This window comes from Leucoraja erinacea, chromosome 5 (assembly GCF_028641065.1).
Source record: "Leucoraja erinacea ecotype New England chromosome 5, Leri_hhj_1, whole genome shotgun sequence".
Lineage (NCBI taxonomy): Eukaryota > Metazoa > Chordata > Chondrichthyes > Rajiformes > Rajidae > Leucoraja > Leucoraja erinaceus.
In genome coordinates, this window is record NC_073381.1 from 22,200,308 (window position 1) to 22,220,308 (window position 20,001).

The 20,001-nt window shown below is 41.9% G+C and overlaps 1 protein-coding gene across 1 annotated transcript in view; it reads right to left on the reverse strand.

Moving 5' to 3' along the window:
• lrrc1 (leucine rich repeat containing 1) overlaps positions 1-20,001 on the reverse strand; it is a 126,294-nt gene that overhangs the window by 57,611 nt on the left and 48,682 nt on the right. The window contains exons 3-4 of the mRNA XM_055635229.1: positions 16,843-16,921; positions 9,710-9,799 (exon numbers count right to left, since the gene is read on the reverse strand). Coding sequence (XP_055491204.1) covers positions 9,710-9,799; positions 16,843-16,921 — 169 coding nt within the window. The remainder of the gene's footprint in view (positions 1-9,709; positions 9,800-16,842; positions 16,922-20,001) is intronic.

Here is a 20,001-nt window from a genome sequence, read left to right on the forward strand (position 1 = left end):
GACCATATTAGGAAACACAAGCCAGATGGAGAGAAAATGTGTAAAGAACAAAAATTAATATAAAAGTTGTCACAAAACATAAATAATGAACAGTAGTAAAAGGAGAAGTGGGGATGATTAGAAGCAAAAGGTTGAGAGAATGGCTGGTATATCTAAGGAGCATTTTCGGTTCGGCATGAGCAGCAAAAATGATGTTTGCAACATCTCTATGGAGAAAGAGATAATAAATATATTATACAGGGGAAAATTGATGAGGTAGGTGGAAACAAAAACTTAGCAGAGTTCTTTTGGGGGGGGGGGACCAGAAGAGAAGTTAGATTTCAAAAATGCAGATTGAATTGGTTAAAAAGAATGGACAAAAAAAAGGGATATATAGGAGGGAATTATAAATGCAGGAAGTGATTACAGTCTGAAACTATGGGAATACATGCAAATCCAGGAATCGGCTAGGCAAGAGATTTGAGAGTCCACATTCAGGAAATGGGATAGACTGGATGGTCCGAAATAAAGAGCAGCTCTGATTTAACGGGAAGATTGGCTTCCTGCTGTTTCATTACAATTTGATGACTCCAAGAAGCAAGAAGCACACAAATGTGTGAATATTTTGTGTGTCAATCCCACAACTGTCCCAAAGAAAGGAAAGTACACATTTCTGGGAAGCATATCTTGCAATCATATTGCATAAATGTAAAGAGCCACATACTTAGTTTGTCACAGTTTATAACTAACAATGTGATGCAAGACATATGCAAATATTTCTGACGGCAAACAGAAAATGGTAGGAAAACTATTCTTTGAGGATAGAATTGCATAGAAAACAGAAAATGGGATTGGTACCACAAAATACATTAAAGAATGCTGAATTCAATGGTCAGACAGTAGCAGTTACAATTTTAGAATAAATGTATTTCTGAGAAAGGGATATGATAGTACCAGAGGAGAAGTGAGAAAGAAGAAGAGACCAGCTTCCTTCTATTGGTTGGGTAAAAAAAGTCAAACATTATCCGTTATGAATATCTTTCTTGATCTTTCAACTTCGAACTCAGCATCAAGTCAGAAAGTTCAAACACATTCATATTCAACCCATTGCATTTGTTTCATTCTGTAGACCACTAGTTCCGATAATCATTGTTATCCCACATATTTATAACCACTCCCTACACATTAGGGGAAATTCTACAGGTGCTAATTAACCTGCAAACCCACACGTTTTTGGGATATGGGAGAAAACCGGAGCGCCCAGAGGAAACCAACACAGTCACAGGGAGAACTTGCAAACTCCACACAGTCAGCATCCGAGGTCAGGAACGAACTTGGGTCTCCGGTCGGTGCCTTGAGGCAGCAGCTTTACCAGCTGCAAGTGTGGCTAAACCAAAGTTTTCAACAGCTGCTAGATGTCTTCCCAACTTTTATACCCAATGTCCCATCCCTTGCTGTATTGCCAATACTATCATCACACAAACCTTTAGCAGATGGTTAAACTTCTTCAGCAGCGAAAGGCAACAAGAATCAGACGCAGGTACACACAGAGCTTGTGGAAAGAGTGGAATATACAACCAAACTCCTCCGTCACGCACTTTTGCCCCAGGTACAGCCTCTAGATCCCGAAGCAAGACTGTCAAGGCTGGGTGTTTCATTGCAGCAAAGGACACTGAAAGGAGATTTAACTGACGGATATAAAACTATAAAAGCTCTCTGCCATGTACACAGCAAGGATCTACTTCCCTCCACAAAAGGTCAGTAACTGCATGCGGTCATCCATGTGTTGATAAGTGGTGTGATGAGAAAGGCGTTGAGAGAAAGAAATACTGATTGAAGGAGTATGTGGGGACCTGGAATAATGTGATGGAAATGGTAACAGAGGAAGAATCAATTACCACATTCAAAAAGTGCTTGGACTCAACAAACCTGCAAGGACCCGATCTGGGGTGTAGGATCCTTTTCGATTGGGTGGGCAGCCACAAGGGGTCAATGGCCTCTTGCTCTATCACAAACCTCTCCGATTGTGAAGTTCGAGGTCCCGACATGAAACATCATCTGACCAGTTCTCTTCCAGGTGCCTCTAAGTTCCTCCAGCAGTTTATTTTTTGGGTGTTAATTTTATATGCTGCTGTTAACACAAACTCAACCTCCGCATTTCTCCATACAGTGTAGAGCACTAGATTTGAGAGACGCGGCAACTAGTCATTTACTGTAAAAATATACTACACAAGGCTAAATTGCACTGCTAATATCTCAATAGGCTAATAACACTCAACTATTACACAAAACTTAATTAGGCAAGATTGCAACTGCCTGGCAATTGTGCTCATAACTCAGCTACTTGGCGTCATGACCTTTCTCCCATCGAATCTTCAAACAGCTTATCTTGCCATTCTGCAACTTGACATTTACAAAGCTTTGTGGGGATTAATTTAAGATCCTCGATAGAACTTTGCAAATCACTGCAATTCTAAATTTGCAATTTTCAATTCTAACAAGACCAACCTGGATAGGGTGGGGTGAAACAGTTTGAGCATGCACATTATCTCCGGATGTGCACTTGTATCTGGCCAACCCTTCTTTCCAAAACAGTTGAAAGATAAGGAAGGTTTTGTCACAAAACAGGAAGATAAAACTTCACTCAAACTTACAACTGGGCATCGGCAAAAGTAGCCCAAAAGATCGACTGCACAAAATTCCTACACTCCAATGACATTATTCAGAAAGATGAATAAATAATGTCTTATGGTATGGACAGAGCTTTCAAATGCAGGCTAGAGGCCACAGTTCAGTGTTTTGCAAAATTTTGGATACTTTTACAGTGACGTAACTATACTGTTCAAAAAAGGACATCATATTTTACACCATTACTTTTAAGGTGTAGAGTCTGCTATTGTGGCTCAAGTATTGCAGATACTGGAGATCCGAGATAAACAGCAAATGCTGCAAAACCTTGAACGGATCAGATAGCACCTGAATGGAGAGAAATAGTAATAACACTTAAATGTAATGAATCTGCACCTATGCACATATATTCATGTATAATTTAATTGAATGGGATTCAAAATAAAGCTTTTCACTGTAGCATGGTACACATGACAATAAAAAAACCTTAAACCTAGCTTCTGCCTCTTGTTTTCTTCCTTTCTCTAGTCTATTTTACTTTCTCTTTTTGGTCATCCATAAACTCTGGGATTAACTTTCCTACCCCTACACTTCTAGCTAACGCTTCCTTACCACACAGGCTCTCCATTGTTCAATCACATTCTGGCTTGCCAAGTTTCAACTCCAATTTATCTGGGCCAAATTGGTTCTTGTCCAACCAAAGCTGTCATTTCCCCAACTCAAGTTCAAGCTCAAGGGAGTTTATTGTCATGTGTCCCTGATAGGACAATTAAATTCTTGCTTTGCTTCAGCACAACAGAGCATCGACTACAAAACAGATCAGTGTGTCCATATAACATTATATAAGTATATACACACATGAATAAATAAACTGATAAAGTGCAAATAACAGATAATGGGTTATTAATGTTCAGAGTTTTGTCCGAGCTAGGTTTAATAGCATGATGGCTGTGGGGAAGTAGCTATTCCTGAACCTGGTTGTTGCAATCTTCAGGTTCCTGTACCTTCTACCTGAAGGTAGCAGGGAGATGAGTGTGTGGCCAGGATGATGTGGGTCTGATGATACTGCCAGCCTTTGTGAGGCAGCAACTACGATAAATCCCCTCAATGGAAGGAAGGTCAGAGCCGATGATGGACTGGGCAGTGTTTACTACCTTTTGTAGTCTTTTCCTCTCCAGGGCGCTCAAGTTGCCGAACCAAGCCACGATGCAACCGGTCAACTGTGCACCTGTAGAAGTTAGAGAGAGTCCTCCTTGACAAACCGACTCTCCGTAATCTTCTCAGGAAGTAGAGGCGCTGATGTGCTTTCTTGATAATTGCATCAGTGTTCTCGGACCAGGAAAGATCTTCAGAGATGTGCACGCCCAGGAATTTGAAGCTCTTGACCCTTTCAACCATTGACCCGTTGATATAAACGGGACTGTGGGTCCCCATCCTACTCCTTCCAAAGTCCACAATCAGTTCCTTGGTTTTGCTGGTATTGAGGGCCAGGTTATTGTGCTGGCACCATATGGACAGTTGCTCAATCTCTCTTCTATACTCGGACTCATCCCCATCAGTGATACGTCCCACAACAGTGGTGTCGTCAGCGAACTTGATGATGGAGTTCGCACTATGACCAGCAACGCAGTCATGAATATATAGTGAGTACAGCAGGAGACTGAGCACGCAGCCTTGAGGAGCTCCCGTCATTGAGTATGACACATTTCCACCAATACGAACAGACTGTGGTCTGTGAATCAACTGTGATCAATGTGCAGATTGCAACAAAATTCAGACATTTAAGTTCACTGTTAATTTAGTTCTGAGGCAGTGGTTTCAGTTTGGATGTAGGTGGCATCCATATCAATGTAACCACCAACACTTCATACAACTGGAATACAACAGTTCAATAGGGCGGAGTATCCAGAAAGTTGCATTTGTGAAGGCTCATCAAGAAAGGGGTTACAGGGATCAATTGCAGTGGTGGCCACCCACCACCCGTTGTGTGAATAAGTTACCCCTCAGATTCCTATTAAATCTTCGACCCTCACCTTAAACCTGGTTCTCAATTCCCCTACTCTGGGCAAGAGAGCATTTAGACACATAGAAACATAGAAATTAGGTGCAGGAGTAGGCCATTCAGCCCTTCGGCCCTTCGAGCCTGCACCGCCATTCAATATGATCATGGCTGATCATCCAACACAGTATCCCGTACCTGCCTTCTCTCCATACCCACTGATCCCCTTAGCCACAAGGGCCACATCTAACTCCCTCTTAAATATAGCCAATGAACTGGCCTCAACTACCCTCTGTGGCAGAGAGTTCCAGAGATTCACCACTCTGTGTGTGAAAAAAGTTCTTCTCATCTCGGTTTTAAATGATTTCCCCTTTATCCTTAAGCTGTGACCCCTTGTCCTGGACTTCCCGAACATCGGGAACAATCTTCCTGCATCTAGCCTGTCCAACCCGTTAAGAATTTTGTAAGTTTCTATAAGATCCCCTCTCAATCTCCTAAATTCTAGAGAGTATAATAATAATAATAATAATGTTTATTTATATAACACTTTTCAACAAAACCAGTATTTGAACCAAAGTGCTTTACAGAGATTGATTAAATTAATTGAACAGATCAAATGTCAATAAATCCATACAAAACAAAAAAAGAGAAAAAGAAAAAAAGACACAGAACAGTACACTATAGAAATCAACATGAAACGTCCCCCCACAGCAGAATTCACTGTGAGGGAAGGCACTAAAAATATCCAGTTCTCCCCCTCATAGTCCACCCAAGGTCGGGGTCTATATGTGGCCTCCTCAGCCAACTCGATGTTCTCAGGCCCTCTGCCGCGAGGCTGGATCGTCGGCGTCGGTTGAACATTCTTCAGCGGCTTGGACTGAAGCGGCCGCTTCCTCCCTGAAGACTGCAATGTCCAAAGTTCTCAGGCCGCGCTGGCCGGACCTCTGACACTGGCGAACTCGGACACCAGGCCCCGCGGTGTTGAAATCCAGTGCCGCCCGCCCGCAGCTGGACGCTCTGCAGCCGCAGCTCAGCGATGTTGCAGTCGGCGTTCCCAGTGCCCTGGAGCTTACCGGAAGGCGGCCCGGTAAGGCATCGCCCGCTCCATGTTGGTGTTGGTGTCCCAGCATCTGCACCGCCGGCGAAGCTGTAGTCCCGGCAGGAAATCGTCGCTCCAGCGCTGCTCCAGCTCGATGGTAGGCCGCACAGGGAGGACGAAGAAGCGGTTCGGAAGAAAACCGCATCTCCTACCAGGTAGGACTGGGATTAAAACAGTTTTTCCCCCCCCCCCCCCCCCCCCCCCCCCCCCCCCCCCCCCCCCCCCACCCCCCACCCAAAAGAAGACTTCCAATGAACAATCTTCACGGACAGCACTAAAAATAAAAATAAAAAGGGGCGAAAGGACGGACTGCAGGAGGAGCAGCCATACACAACGGCGCATCACCCCCGCAGTCCGCCATCAGTGGACTTTCTTTTCTTTCTTCATAAGACAGTCCTGACATCCCAGGAATCAGTCTGGTGAACCTTCTCTGCACTCCCTCTATGGCAATAATGTCCTTCTCAGATTTGGAGACCAAAACTGTACGCAATACTCCAGGTGTGGTCTCACCAAGACCCTGTACAACTGCAGTAGAACCTCCCTGCTGCTATACTCAAATCTTTTTGCTATGAATTTGAGTTTACCTGATCCATTCCTCTCATGAGTTTGTGCAGAATCTGATTTGTATACAACAACAACAAACACAAAGTACTGCCATTACTCAGTTGGTCAGGCAACATCTTTGGAGATACATGGATAGACGATGTTTTGGGTTGGGACCATTCTTCAGAAAGCAGTCCAAAGAAGGGTCCTGTATTGAAACATCACCTATCTATGTTCCCCAGAGATAAGTGTGTGACCCACTGTGTTACTCTAGCACCTTGTGTCCAAGCATTGGCTGTTTCTCTCTCCACAGGTGCAGAATGACTTGCTTAGTATTTCCAGCATTTTTTGCTTTTATTTCAAAATTGGAATAAACCCAAACGATCACAGGGAAATTGTGTAAATGTTGTAAAGTCAAAATAAAGGATTTTTGGTTTAACAGAGAAGGGCTTTGCTTTAACCAGGAACTATGAGGCCAGGAGTGAAGGGTAGATGACATCTAGTACATGCAAAGAGAGGAGCAAAGGTTAGGCAAAATGCCAGCCAAAAATGCCAGACTCAACTATCCCATTGAAATGCAAAAGGTGCCTGTGAGAACATCAACAATAGATGCGCCCAGCCAAGGAAGGCCTGACCACTTTCACTTTGAACAGATATTTTAAAGAAATTAAAATTCCACGCAGCAACTTGATATTAGACATCCTTTGCTACACCAGATAGAATTTTTCAACAAACACCAAAGTGAATCAATTGCTTACGGTTTGTGATTTTGCGTGCTACTGATGCTAACTAACTTGCTGCACATTTCCATCATTGTCTATTTGTAGAACAGCTTTATACCAGCCATCTTGGATCGTTGCATATTATTAACCAATTCTGGCAAGAATAATTTATCCTCTCTCCAAAAAGTTATAATGGTGTGAAATATCAAATATCGCAGCACTCATGCCTATGCAAGTAATGGGATGATTAAATAATATGTTCAGAGACAGCTCATTTTCCTGCTCTGTTCACACAAGATAGCCTTGGCAAATGACCCTGGTGTGCTCACATGGAACATCAATATACCCTGAAGCTAAGTACACTCATAAACATAAAAAGAAGCTAACAGCATCGCTCAGAAATGCTACACGTAACTGGAAACAACATTTTAATCTGTTGTTTAAAAAAGTGACTTCTTTGCAAAAAAAAGGGTTCAAATTAGTTAAATCATCTGTAACTAAATAATCAAATCATATATTGCAGACTACTACAGAATAATTAATCTACCAGACCATCAGTAGAACGACTCATTTGATTCTCTCCCCCACCCCACCCCCACACATATGATGCTTCAACTGATTTCCCTTGTAATGTCAAACAGGGGCATAGTGAAAATTAGCAGAGTATTACTGTATACAGACGCAAGGGCTCTGGCCCTCTGAGTCCCTATTACTTATTAAACTCCCATTTTCAAAGAACCTCATTTTACTCAGTCCCGTCAACTCACTCCCCCCCCCCCCCAGCAGGATTCTACCATTCACCATTTCCACACTGTATCTCTAAACTAAGCTAAATATAATGTTGCACATATGAAAACCCCATTTGCGCATATTCCTACTACATTTTTAACCATTTATCATCTACTTCATATTATACTGCCAAAAACTGCATCAATTCACACATCCCTGCATTATACTGTACTTTCAGCAACCAACTGATTAAATTTCTCACAAAAATATGCGACTGACAAGTATGATAGATTAATGTACAACAGGAAGAATTACAGCCCCGTTAAGCAGGCATGGCCATTTCTCTCCTCTTCCATATGAAATAATTGCACACATCAAGGTCTGCTTTCCTTCCCCGGGTTTAATTTAAATTCACCTTGTCGCCATCCTCTTAGATACACGACTTTCAGTTTTGAGAACAATTTACGTGGCAATTCATCAAACACATTTAGAAAGGCCATACACATCATCAACGACAGTACTCCATCAACCCTCTTCATTAGTTAATCAAAGAATATTGTTTTTTAAGTGACAATCTGCTCTGGAGAAGAAAAAGGCATGTTTCTCACTAACTCGTGATTGTCGTCAGAATTATATTTGTCCTTTTTAGAGTCAAAAGGCACAGTAACAGGCTCTATGGCCCCTCAAGTGTACATCAAAGATCAAGTAAACAGTTATACTAATACCATTAACCAGTACTTGGTCTGTAGTGATCCATGCCTGGTCGGTTTTGCCTTCCATTCCTGGTCAATTCAAGTGCACAGATGCTCTTTAAATGTTGTGAGAGTTTGCCTCAACCACCCCCTTACATTGCATCCAACCTCCAGTTGAAAAATAAATTATTCCTCAGATCCTTCCAACCCTCACCTTAAACCCATGGCCTTGGGGAATGATATCTCCCTTAAAGTGTGTTATGATCCTGTAATTTTCTCACTACCAATGCTGAAGGTTATTCTACACCACTTCTATTTTTTTTTAAAACGACGGTTTAACAGTTGCAGTTCTTAAATCCCTTGAGAGAATTTTTGCATTTAACAATACATTTTTTTAAATGACTCAACGCTTGATTATTGCCACCCTTATCTCCCACAATAATCATGAATCTATGGTGACTCTATTGGGCAACTTTACTCCATGCACTACAAACCTTTTACAGAAGGTACACAAAAATGCTGGAGAAACCCAGCGGGTGCAGCAGCATCTATGGAGTGAAGGAAATAGGTGACGTTTCGGGCCAAAACCCTTCTTCAGACTCAGTCAGACTTCAGTCACCTATTTCCTTCGCTCCATAGATGCTGCTGCACCCGCTGAGTTTCTCCAGCATTTTTGAGTACCTTCGATCTTCCAGCATCTGCAGTTCCTTCTTGAAACCTTTTACAGATCTTCTCATCAACCCATCAGACTCCTGACCGATCTCTCATATGCTAAGGATATATTCCCAATCTTCCAGTTAACCTTGTTGTAGCCCTTGCACTTTTTATTTTACATCTGCACTTCCTCTGATGCTGCAACACAAATTCTGTTTATTTTCTCTTTTGCACTATCTGTTGTACTCACATATGGCATGATGTGACTGGATAGTACAAAACACTAAGTTTTACACTATTATGCAGAATACGTAACAATGATAAGCCAGTATCAACTAATCCTATCTCTTCAAATTGTTTTATCCACACATCTCTCTTTACGACAACATTCAAAGCATCCTTCTCTTTACTGAAGACAGCTGTAAAATATCTAGTCACAAGGTCAACCACATGCACTTCCATCCACCGATTATTTTTTCTCTGTTCCGTTGTCAAAATCACTCTTTTTTTAAAAAAACTAAAATAATACATTGGTGACATGTAGTTTTCGTTTCTATCTGCATTATTTGCTGAGTAGAAAAACATTAATAATATTAAAAAATTATATATTTTTAAGTTTTATCCGATATGTGATAAACTCCATCGTAAAAGCGATCAAACTTACTTTCCAATATTTTCTGGAAGGGCCTGTAGCGAGATATCATTCAGGGAGAGACAAGTCAAATTTCGCAATTCGGGAAAACTTTCAGGTAACCTGCAAAAAGATCATTAGGAGTCATCATAATTTTCAATCCACACCTGATATTAATGGGCACGAGATTACAAGCATTAGTTCAAGAGTCCAAGAAGGGTTTAATTGTCATATGCACCAGGATCAGACCAATGAAATCCTCACTCGTTGCAGCTTTACAGGCACATTAAACACGATAACACAATAGATAAACGTATAATAAATTATCGGATATGCCAGGTAAATTAAACATGCATCGGTGGGAGGACATGGGCAGCACAGTGAGTATAGTCAGTGCACAGTGTGCCACAGTATAGTTGTTGCCTTACAGCGCCAGAGACACAGGTTCGATCCTGGCTACAGGTGCTCACATGTAAGGACTTTGTACGCTCTCCATGTGATCTGCATGGGTTTTCTCCGAGAACTTTGCTTTCCTCCCACACTCCAAAGACGTGCAGGTTTGTAGGTTAATTTGCTTGGTATTAACAAAAATTGTCCAGTGTAGTACAGTGTTAATGTGTGGGCATCACTGGTCGGTGAGGTCTCGGTGGGTCAAAGGACCTGTTTCTGCATTGTATCTCTAAACTAAACATCTTCTACTAGAATACATGCACCTGGAGACACCTCGCCTTGAAAACCTTACTTCCTGTTGCCATATCCGGCAACATGTTAGCATGCTCCCTTGCAAAAGAAGCTGGCACATTTGAAACATTAACGTTACTATAAATGGCCTGCTCCCACTAATACGTGGCATGCATCACTTCAGCTGTTGCCCAGTCCCTCATGCAGTTTTCCCCAGCCAGTAATGGCATTTAAATTGTATTTGTTAAATGCATTTTTTAAGTGTTCTTTAGCTTGTTTTAATGCGTTCTTTAGCTTGTTTGAGGGAGGGAGGGAGGGGGGGTGGAGGTTGGGGGAAACTTTTTCTAATCTCTCACCTCGACGGAGATGCAATTTTTTTTCATTTCGTATCTCCGTCCGCACTGCGACCTGACATTGAGGAGTTGGCGGCCTTTGCTGGAGACTGATTTTAAGAGCTCCACCGTGGTCACCTGCAGACTTATCATCACGGAGCCCGCGATCCCTTTGCCAGGGGTCGACCTCGGAGCTCCATCCGCAGGTGCTTGCGGACTGAACATCATGGAGCCCGCAGTCTCTGATCAGAGACCGACTTTGGGAATTCCAAACCGCGGGAGTTTTGATCGCCCCAACGCGGTGGTTTCGCTTGCCCCGATGCAGGGGCTTCGGCCGTCAGCTGCGGGAGCTTCAATCACCCCGAGAGATGGCTCCACTGCCCCGACCACGGGAGAATAAAGAGGAAGAAAATTGAACTTTATCTTCCATCACAGTGAGGAATGCGTGGAATCCGCTGCGGTGGATGTCTATGTTAACTTTTATGTAATTGTGTGCCGTGTTGTGTATGGTTGCATGGTAATTCACATATCACATATTGTCACCTTAATTGGTACGTGACAATAAAAGACCTTTGAAACCTTTGAAATACAGAATTGCAGAACAGGGTGCATTTTAGCAACAGAATTTGAAACTAAGATAATAAGGCAGCACAGCAGTAATGCCACACGGCATCAGGGACCCAGGTTCAATCCCGACCTCGGGCACCGTCTGCGTGGAATTTGCATATCAATCAAACAGTTTTTATTCATCACATACAAAATAAAGTGCAGTGAAATGAACTTGCCAGCAGCGGTACAATTAAAAAAAAAACACAGTACACAATAAAATTGAACACAAACATCCACCGCAGCATTCTTCACTGTGGTGGAAGGGACAAAGTACAGTCACTCCTCCTCCATCGTTCCCCCGCATAACATCCCTGTGAAAACGCAGGTTTCCCACACATCCCAAAGAAGTGATTGGTAGGTTTATTGGTCGCTGTAAATCACCCCTACTGCATCATTGAGCAGTAGATAGAATTGGGAGGGAGTTGCTGGGAATACGGAATAGAAATAAAACTATAGGATGAGTGTAAATGGGGGATTGATGGTTGGTATAGACTAGAGATGACAAAGAAGCAGCTACTTAAGAGTGACATCAGGAAGCAACTTAAAACGTAGAAACAAAGGACTGCAGACGATGGTTAATTCACAAAAGGACACAAAGTGCTGGAGTAACTCAGCAGGTCAGGCATCATCTTTGGAGAACATGGACCGGCAACGTTTTGGACCTAAAGAAGGCGCTCAGCCAGAAATCTCGTCTATCCATATTCTCCAAAGATGCTGACTCTAGCTCTATGGGCGGCACAGCGGCGCAGCGGTAGAGTTGCTGCCTTACAGCGTCAGAGACCCGGGTTTGTTCCTGACTACGGGTGCTTGTCTGTAGGGAGTTTGTATGTTCTCCCCGTGGCCTGCATGGGTTTTTCCCGGGATCTCCAGTTTCCTCCCATACTCCAAAGACGTATAGGTTTGGAGATTCATTGGATTGGTATAATTGTAAAATTGTCCGTAGTGTGTGTAGGATAATGTAAGTATTCGAGGATCATTGGTCGGCGCGGACTCGGTGGGCCGAAGGGCCTGTTTCCACGCTGTATCCCTAAACATAAACATGTGTCTCTTTGTGAAACAACTTAAAACACAAGAGGAAATCAAAATAGCGTTTGCATCCCAAAAGGGAATGGGATGGCAGTCCATAGAAATTCCGGGTCTTTTTTTATATATAGAAGTTAGTAATCAGGTACCCAAATAATAACCTGGAAACATTAATCACTGCTGTGGTGAACACGAACATTAATGTCCCACTCTGTGTTCAGCAGCGGCTTGCATGTTTGATGTTTGTACGAAAAGCATCTGGAAAATGAATCACTGGATACTTAACAGGAGTGTTTTCCAGCAGGAGTCAGAAATACAGGAGCAATGACCAGATGCCTAGTTGGAGAAAATCGACACAGAGTGCCAGAGTAACCCAGCTGGTCAGGCAGCAGCTCTGGAGAACATGGATTGGTGACGTTTTGGGTTGGGACTTTTCTTCAGACAGTCAGAGAGTTGGGTTTTAAGGAATATTCAACGAAAGAAGGTGAAGTAGAGAGCAAGGGTTAGGTGAGAGGTTTCCAGATCTCAGCCAGCCAATAAATCAAAACCAATTTTTTATATACCTATTCAAATGCATCAAAATCCATGACTCCTTAAGCAGCTTAACGTCCAGTGTCATTGCCAATAATGTAACTCCTGTTATTTGAAACATCTTGGTGCAGTAGCTGCGCTTTCTAATTCCCATTAAAATCAAATATCCTTTTTAATCTGGTTATTAAGAATTTAGAAATGTTGCAGAACGGAATAAGAAAAGGAAACACCAGACAATTTTAGTTTAGTTTAGAGATACAGTGCGGAAACAGGCCCTTCAGCCCACCGGGACCGCACCAACCAGCGATCCCCGCACATTAATACCATCCCACACACACACTAGGGACAATTTATACATTTACAAACCAATTAACCTACAAACCTGGACTTCTTGAACACAATGGTACAACTTTTGAAATAATCAATATACTAGATGGTGCTAGAATATTTAAACTGAGTTGACAAAAGAGAAAGATTTTTGGAAGGGCTCCAAATATTTCAACAGATGGATGAGTTAAATTTGCTTCCAACTTGGAAGGTATTAAAAAGAAACATCTTGAATTAATAACATGTAGATGTGGGGGAAAATACAGTCCAATGGAAAGTGAAGGGATGGAATGTCTAATGGTTGAAGAGAGCTTTCTCAATCGATGTCTTAAATCTAACCAGGAAAAAATTGGAAACGTGTTCTGGGAAATGAAGCACAGGAATTTGTGTGTTACAGAAGGTCATCTGTCAAACCGTAAATTTGATTTGAAGCAATTATATAAAGAGGTATCCTAAAAAGTCAAAAGATAAAAATGCTAAAAGCTAATTTTAAATAATTCGAGAAATGTCTCAACAATAGAATAAAAACCAATAAATGCTGGAAACACTCAGTGGGTCAAGCAGCGTCTGACAGCAATGTGTTAGCTTTAGGTGGGAAAGGGGTGGGTAGAACAAAAGTGAAATCTGTGACAGGGCGAGACCAGATGACGTCGAACACAACTTGGTCTGAAGAAGGGCCTCGACCCGAAGCGTCACCTATTCCTTTCCTCCAGAGATGTTGTCTGACCCGCTGGAGTTATTCCAGGTTTTTGTGTCTGTGACTATCTTCTTTTTGAGGAACAACACATTATATTCGGTCTGGATGCATTGCAGCTTGCAGGAGTCAGATCAGATTCTTCAATTTTAAACAACTCGTTCTTTCTGTGTGGGAACTAATCATTCCTCCCCATCAACATGTCAGCTTAATTTTCAGCTGTTTAGTTGGGTCTGCAGAGCACATCGCACAGCTTTAGCACAAGCAATACAAATGAGGTTAATATGACCTTAACTGCTACATTAACTAATGCAGTCTCACCATATTCCCTTTGTTCTAATCATCTCCTCCCCCACCTCTCCCAATACCAACTCATTTCTCTTCCAATACTAATTAATGAAGGGCCCTTGACTTGAAACGTGAACAGATTCATTTTCCACCAATAATGCTTGGCTTGCTAAAGAGTGTTTCCAGCTGTTTTCCAGCACCTGGAGTTGAACAAAAAAAATCATTGATTTCATGAAGGTATAGGTTGAAAACAAGCATTGTAGGGTAAAGGGGCTGTCCCACTGCGGCGACTTAATCCACGAGTTCTAGCGAGTCATACTCGCAGCATGGTTGACACAAATCTTCAGAGGTCTTTGCAACTCTCCTTCATGCTCGAGGGTAGTCCCCGCGTACTCGACGCCTCAGCTAGGTCGCGGCATATTTTTCAACATATTGAAAACTACCCTAGAGTAAAAAAAGTAAACAAAGGTCGCAGTGGAAAAAATCGATACTTTTTTTACTCGTAGGTTTAGTCGAAGTAGGTCATAGTAAGTCGGCATGTTACTCGTAGGTAACCGAGGGTAGGAGGGGCATGGCCAAAAAAAGGTTGGGAACCACTGTCGTGGATAGTCTTCAACATAGTCGAAGGGAGGTCGAAGGGAGGTGGAAGGAGGTCGTCTTCACTCTCCACTATTCGGAGTCCAATTTTCCCGAAGCGAGTCAAAGCTATTGAACATAGTCGAAGGAGGTCGAAGGAGTCTTCTACATAGTCGAAGGAGGTCTTCAAAATGACATTTTTTCAAACTCTCCTAAACTCACAAATTTGGTTGCCGCAGTGGGACAGCCCCTTAAGACAGGCCTCGGGTGCTGGCTGCGTGGAGTTTGAACATTCTCTCTGTGACCACATGAATTTTGGCAGGGTGCTCCGGTTTGAATTGAATTGAATACATTTTATTAGCCAAGCATGTAAACATACAAGGAATTTGCATTGGTGCTTTGCTCGCAAGTAACAACACGATATACAGTAGACAATTAAAAATAAAACATTACAATTTAAACATATGAATGAAATAAAATACCAGGGCAAAAGTAGGCTCCAGACACTTGGCTGTTGAGTAGAGCTACAGCTCGTGGAAAAAAGCTGTTTTTATGTCTGGCTGTTGCAGCTTTGACAGTCCGGAGTCAAGGTTGTGTTGTCCGCAAACTTGAGAAGCTTGACAGAGGGGTCCGTGGAAGTGCAGTCGTTGGTGTAGAGAGAGTAGAGGAGAGGGGAGAGTACGCAGTCTTGCGGTGCTCCTATGCTGAGGGTCAGTGGGTCCAAGATGTGCTTTCCCAGCCTCACATGCTGCTTCATGTCTGTCAGGAAGTTGGTGATCCACTGACAGAGACGTTCAGGCACAGTCAACAGGGAGAGTTTGGAGTGTAGTAGCTCTGGCACAATGGTGTTGAATGCAGAGCTAAAATCCACAAACAAAATCCTTGTATCGGTCCCCTGGCGGTCTAGGTGCTGGAGGAAGAAGTGCAGGCCGAGGTTGACTGTGTCGTCCACTGATCTATTTGCCCGGTACGCAAATTGCAGAGGGTCCAGCAGGGGGGTTTGTGATATTTTTCAGGTGGGCCAGCACAAGTCTTTCAAGGGTCTTCATGATTACAGAATTTTTCCCCCACATCCAAAGACGTCTGGGTTTTGTAGGTTAATTGACCTCTGCAAATTGCCCCTAGTATGTCGGGCATTGATGAGAGGGTGGGATAACATAGAACTAGTGTGAGCAGTGATGGCTGATCAATGTGGACTAGGTGGTGCAAAGGGCCCATCTACATGCTGTATCTTTAAACAAAATGGTAATAGATCATTGGAGCCCTCTCAAAGGTGGGATTACAGGCAAATTGTACACACACTCCTTCCATAGGAAAAGCATTGCAACTGATTAAAAGTTACCAACATGAAATGCTAACTTTTCCTTATCCACACATGACCTGCTGATTTGTCAGTCTTTAATTCCAGGAATACAACATCAGGATCAAGTTCTTGATCCCAACGTTGCAAGCCTGAAATAAAAGACAAACGTCTCGTTGTGCTCAACCAAAAATGAACAAAAAGTTTGCCTGGGAATTTGACTGTTTAGAACAAGAAACAAAACACATCATTAACGTCAAAAAAACAAAGTAAAAGTGGTACGTTACCAACGAATAGGTCACCTTTACCTTAATTGCATGGTATATCATGAATGATTAGCTTATGCAATTGCATGGGTAATCAATTGATGAATTTTACTTTTGAGAAAAAATAATCCATCCATTTCTTTCAGTTATTATCAATTTGTCGATACCCACCAGTGTGCAATAAGGTATGTACAATATTTTCCACAGTATATTCACAGGTAATCTAAAATTTTACCGAGGAGAATAAATTCCTATTGGACTCCAAACTACCCTGCATAAGGTTGCACCAACTAACAGGTGCAAAAACAGAATTTGGAAAATATCAGGTCATTATTTATGTTTAAAAATAACATGCATCAGTTCAACCATTCCAAAAATGTTTGCAGAAATTATCCTTAATCATCAAAATGTTATTACTGCTAATGCATAAATTATTCAGTTCTGACAATGATATTGCACTTACTCAATTTAGCTGTGATTATTGGAAAGCAGTTCATACTAAACGTGAATGGTCATTTTTATACTGCAGTTCTTTTTACCTGGTCAAGGGGTTGCCACTAAAGTCTGCTACTTGTAAAGATTTACAAAATGAGATGCTTTCTGGAATTTCCATAATATCTGCAAAAAATAAATTGATTAAATTAATGTGCAGGAAGGAACTGCAGATGCTGGTTAAAACCGAAGATAGATACAACAAGCTGTAGTAACTTGGCGTCTCTCGAGAGTAGGATTGGGCGGCGTTTCGGGTCGAGACTGCAGAAGGGTCTCGACCCAAAACATCACCCATTCCTTCTCTCCAGAGATGCTGCCTGTCTCGCTGGGTTACTCCAGCTTTTTCTATCTATCTTAGATTAAATTAATCATGCATTCAATAAACGTAGTTGTACAGAGCACCTTTGAGGCATTTATACAGACACTTAAATAGGCACCATATGAAAGGATAAGTTTCTAATGTGAGTAAATGGGATGAAATGGGACTCAAAGGCCAAATGGGTTAACATGAGCATGATGTACCAAAGGGCTGGTTTCTCTGCTGTAAAACTCTATGGCTGCAGATATCCTTCCAAACAAATGGCAAAATGATGGGCAGCCTTTACTACAAAGCATCGAAAACACATAAGTTATCTAAAGCTGCGCACTGCTGAACGGTAGTCACACTACACGTTGATATTGAGACAGATCCTCAATACCAGAAGTGTGTTATATTTCACAATAGCTTGGAGATTGGTGCCCACAAGTAGGAGATGATATTGTCCAACAATTGGCTGTACAATCTGCAGCAAGCAGAGGAAATGTCCAATGGCAGCCACTCTCGTTTCAAGACGCTATAATTCTCACCAACAATCAGGCTGGAATTTCTAATCTGATGCGGTGCAAATGTCAATCTGCAAGAGGGCTACAAGTTTTTCCCAAGCTAGAAAGGTATAAACAAGCAAGTAACCCTGTTCCCCATCACTCTGCCGTTTCCTGATGGCTGGTGGCCTGTCCTTTGGTGAAGAAGAATCTGCCTCTGCCTGAGATTTGATTGATCCCATATGTCCCTGCTGACATAAACTATGCAGGCTGGTAGAGGGGGAATCCGAGGTGATAAAGGAAAAGAAAATTAGTTAAAGCAGTGGGAGTGTAAATCGCTACATGTAGTTATTCTGTTTACATTCCAAAGGTCTGACATGCAGGCTTATGTCTCAACGTATTTGTCTCAGGAGATATTCCATTTGAGACACAAAATTAAGAGGAATAATGGTTTGCTGGGGTTAATCAGTCAGCCAGACAACCTAACATGGCAATGCACCCAATCCCAACACTTCTACCACCTCTTGGCATCCACAACAAAAAAGTAATCTTAAATTCCTGCAGTGGCAAGAATTAAAATAATCCCAAATCTTTTTTTTAAAGCAAAAAATAACATTAAACCTCATATTAGCAGTTCTTTGCAAGATATAGATGATGTTGTCAAGACCAGCATTTATTGCCCATTCCTGTTTATCATGAAGCAGAATGGAGCCGAGTTGTCCTGCACTTCGGCAGGGGCACAGAGTGAAGATGTTTGCATCCCACATGTAGGACAAAGTGGGGAAGGAGAAAAAATATTTCCTTCTATGTAGGAAGGAACTGCAGATGCTGGTTAAAACCGAAGATGGACAAAAACCTGGAGTAACTCAGCGGGTCTGACAGCATCTCTGGAGGAAAAGGAGTAGGTGACGTTTCAGGTCAAGACCCTTCTTCAGACAGAGTCTGAGTTACTTCAGCTTTTTGTAACCATCTTCAAATATTTCATTCTGTTGTAAAACAGTGACCAATCTGATATGATTCAACAATAATTCTTTCGGTTAATGATAAATCAATTACTGGCCCGTTTGTAGACCTTTAAATGTGCTTTACTTATACAATTCATTGAGTTTTAACTCCACAGCTGTCACGGAGAATCTTTAGCTCATGTTTCTGAATCATCGGTTTGCACATCAATCCACAATCATAATTACTGTTGCTGTAAATCTCTCTGCCTATTTCGACTCTCAACATTTTTATTGTGCTTTTATCGAGTAGAGCCGCAAACTGAGTAAATCAAAAAATGATTGTAATGCAAATGGTTCAACTGAAATATCCACAGTTTTACTTCTGATTCAATATCAAGGAACTCGATAGAAAATCAATATGCAGATTAAAGCAAGCGATCGGCTTGTTCAGTTTCACGCTTGTCATTCATTTCTTAAAGAAAACATTGTGTTTTCAAGCATGAGATATTTGAGATAGCACAGTGCTTTTAAAGAAATGTAAATTAAGGAAATACCTTCAGCAAGGGATGAAATACCCAAGAGAAATAAGGAACTACATATGTTGGAATCTTGAGCAAAACACAAAGTGCTGGGGGAACTCAGTGGGTCAGGCAGCATCTGTGGAGGGAAGGTACAAGCGATGTTTTTTCAGCTTTCCGTCTTTCCAGTTTCCTCCCCCCTCCCACTACAATGAGGGTCCTAACCCAAAACTTTGCTTGTCCATTCCCTCCATGGCTGCTGCTTAACCTGCTGAATTCTTCCAGACTTTATTCCAGAGAAACAGTTTGCACCAGAGATACAGGTGGGAAATCAGGAATAATCCAATTTATTTTAATCCAAGTACAAAAAACATAATGCCATCTTTAAGAAATGGATGAGAAATGTGAAACGGAAGCAAAGAACCCAGGGTGGCACAGTAGCACATCTGGTAAACATCTGATCCTGACTTCAGGTGCCGCCTGAGGAGTTTGCATGTTCTCCCTGTGACCGAGTGGATTTCCAAAGACGTATTGGTTTGTAGGTTAATTGGCCTGTATAAATTGCCTCTAGTGTGTAAGGAGTGGATGAGAAATTAGGATAACATCCAACCAGTGTAATGGTCAGCGTAGATAGGGTGGGCGGAAGGGCCAGTTCTAATGCTGTATCTCTAAACTAAAGTTACACACCGGTAAAGGATTCCAAAGTGAATGGATAAAAGACAAACCTAAAAATCACTATGATTACTACTTTGGTTAGAAATAATGTTTTTTTTTTTAATTTTGAGAAGACTAACTACTTCAATAGAAATGTAAAGAGCAACCGAGAGCAAGAACAAATAATGATTGCAAAACTGAAAAGTGTGGACAGGCAGGGCCACACAAAGCAAATAATTATCATGAAGACAACGTTGATACCTCACGCTGCCTTGGCAAGGCCAGCAGC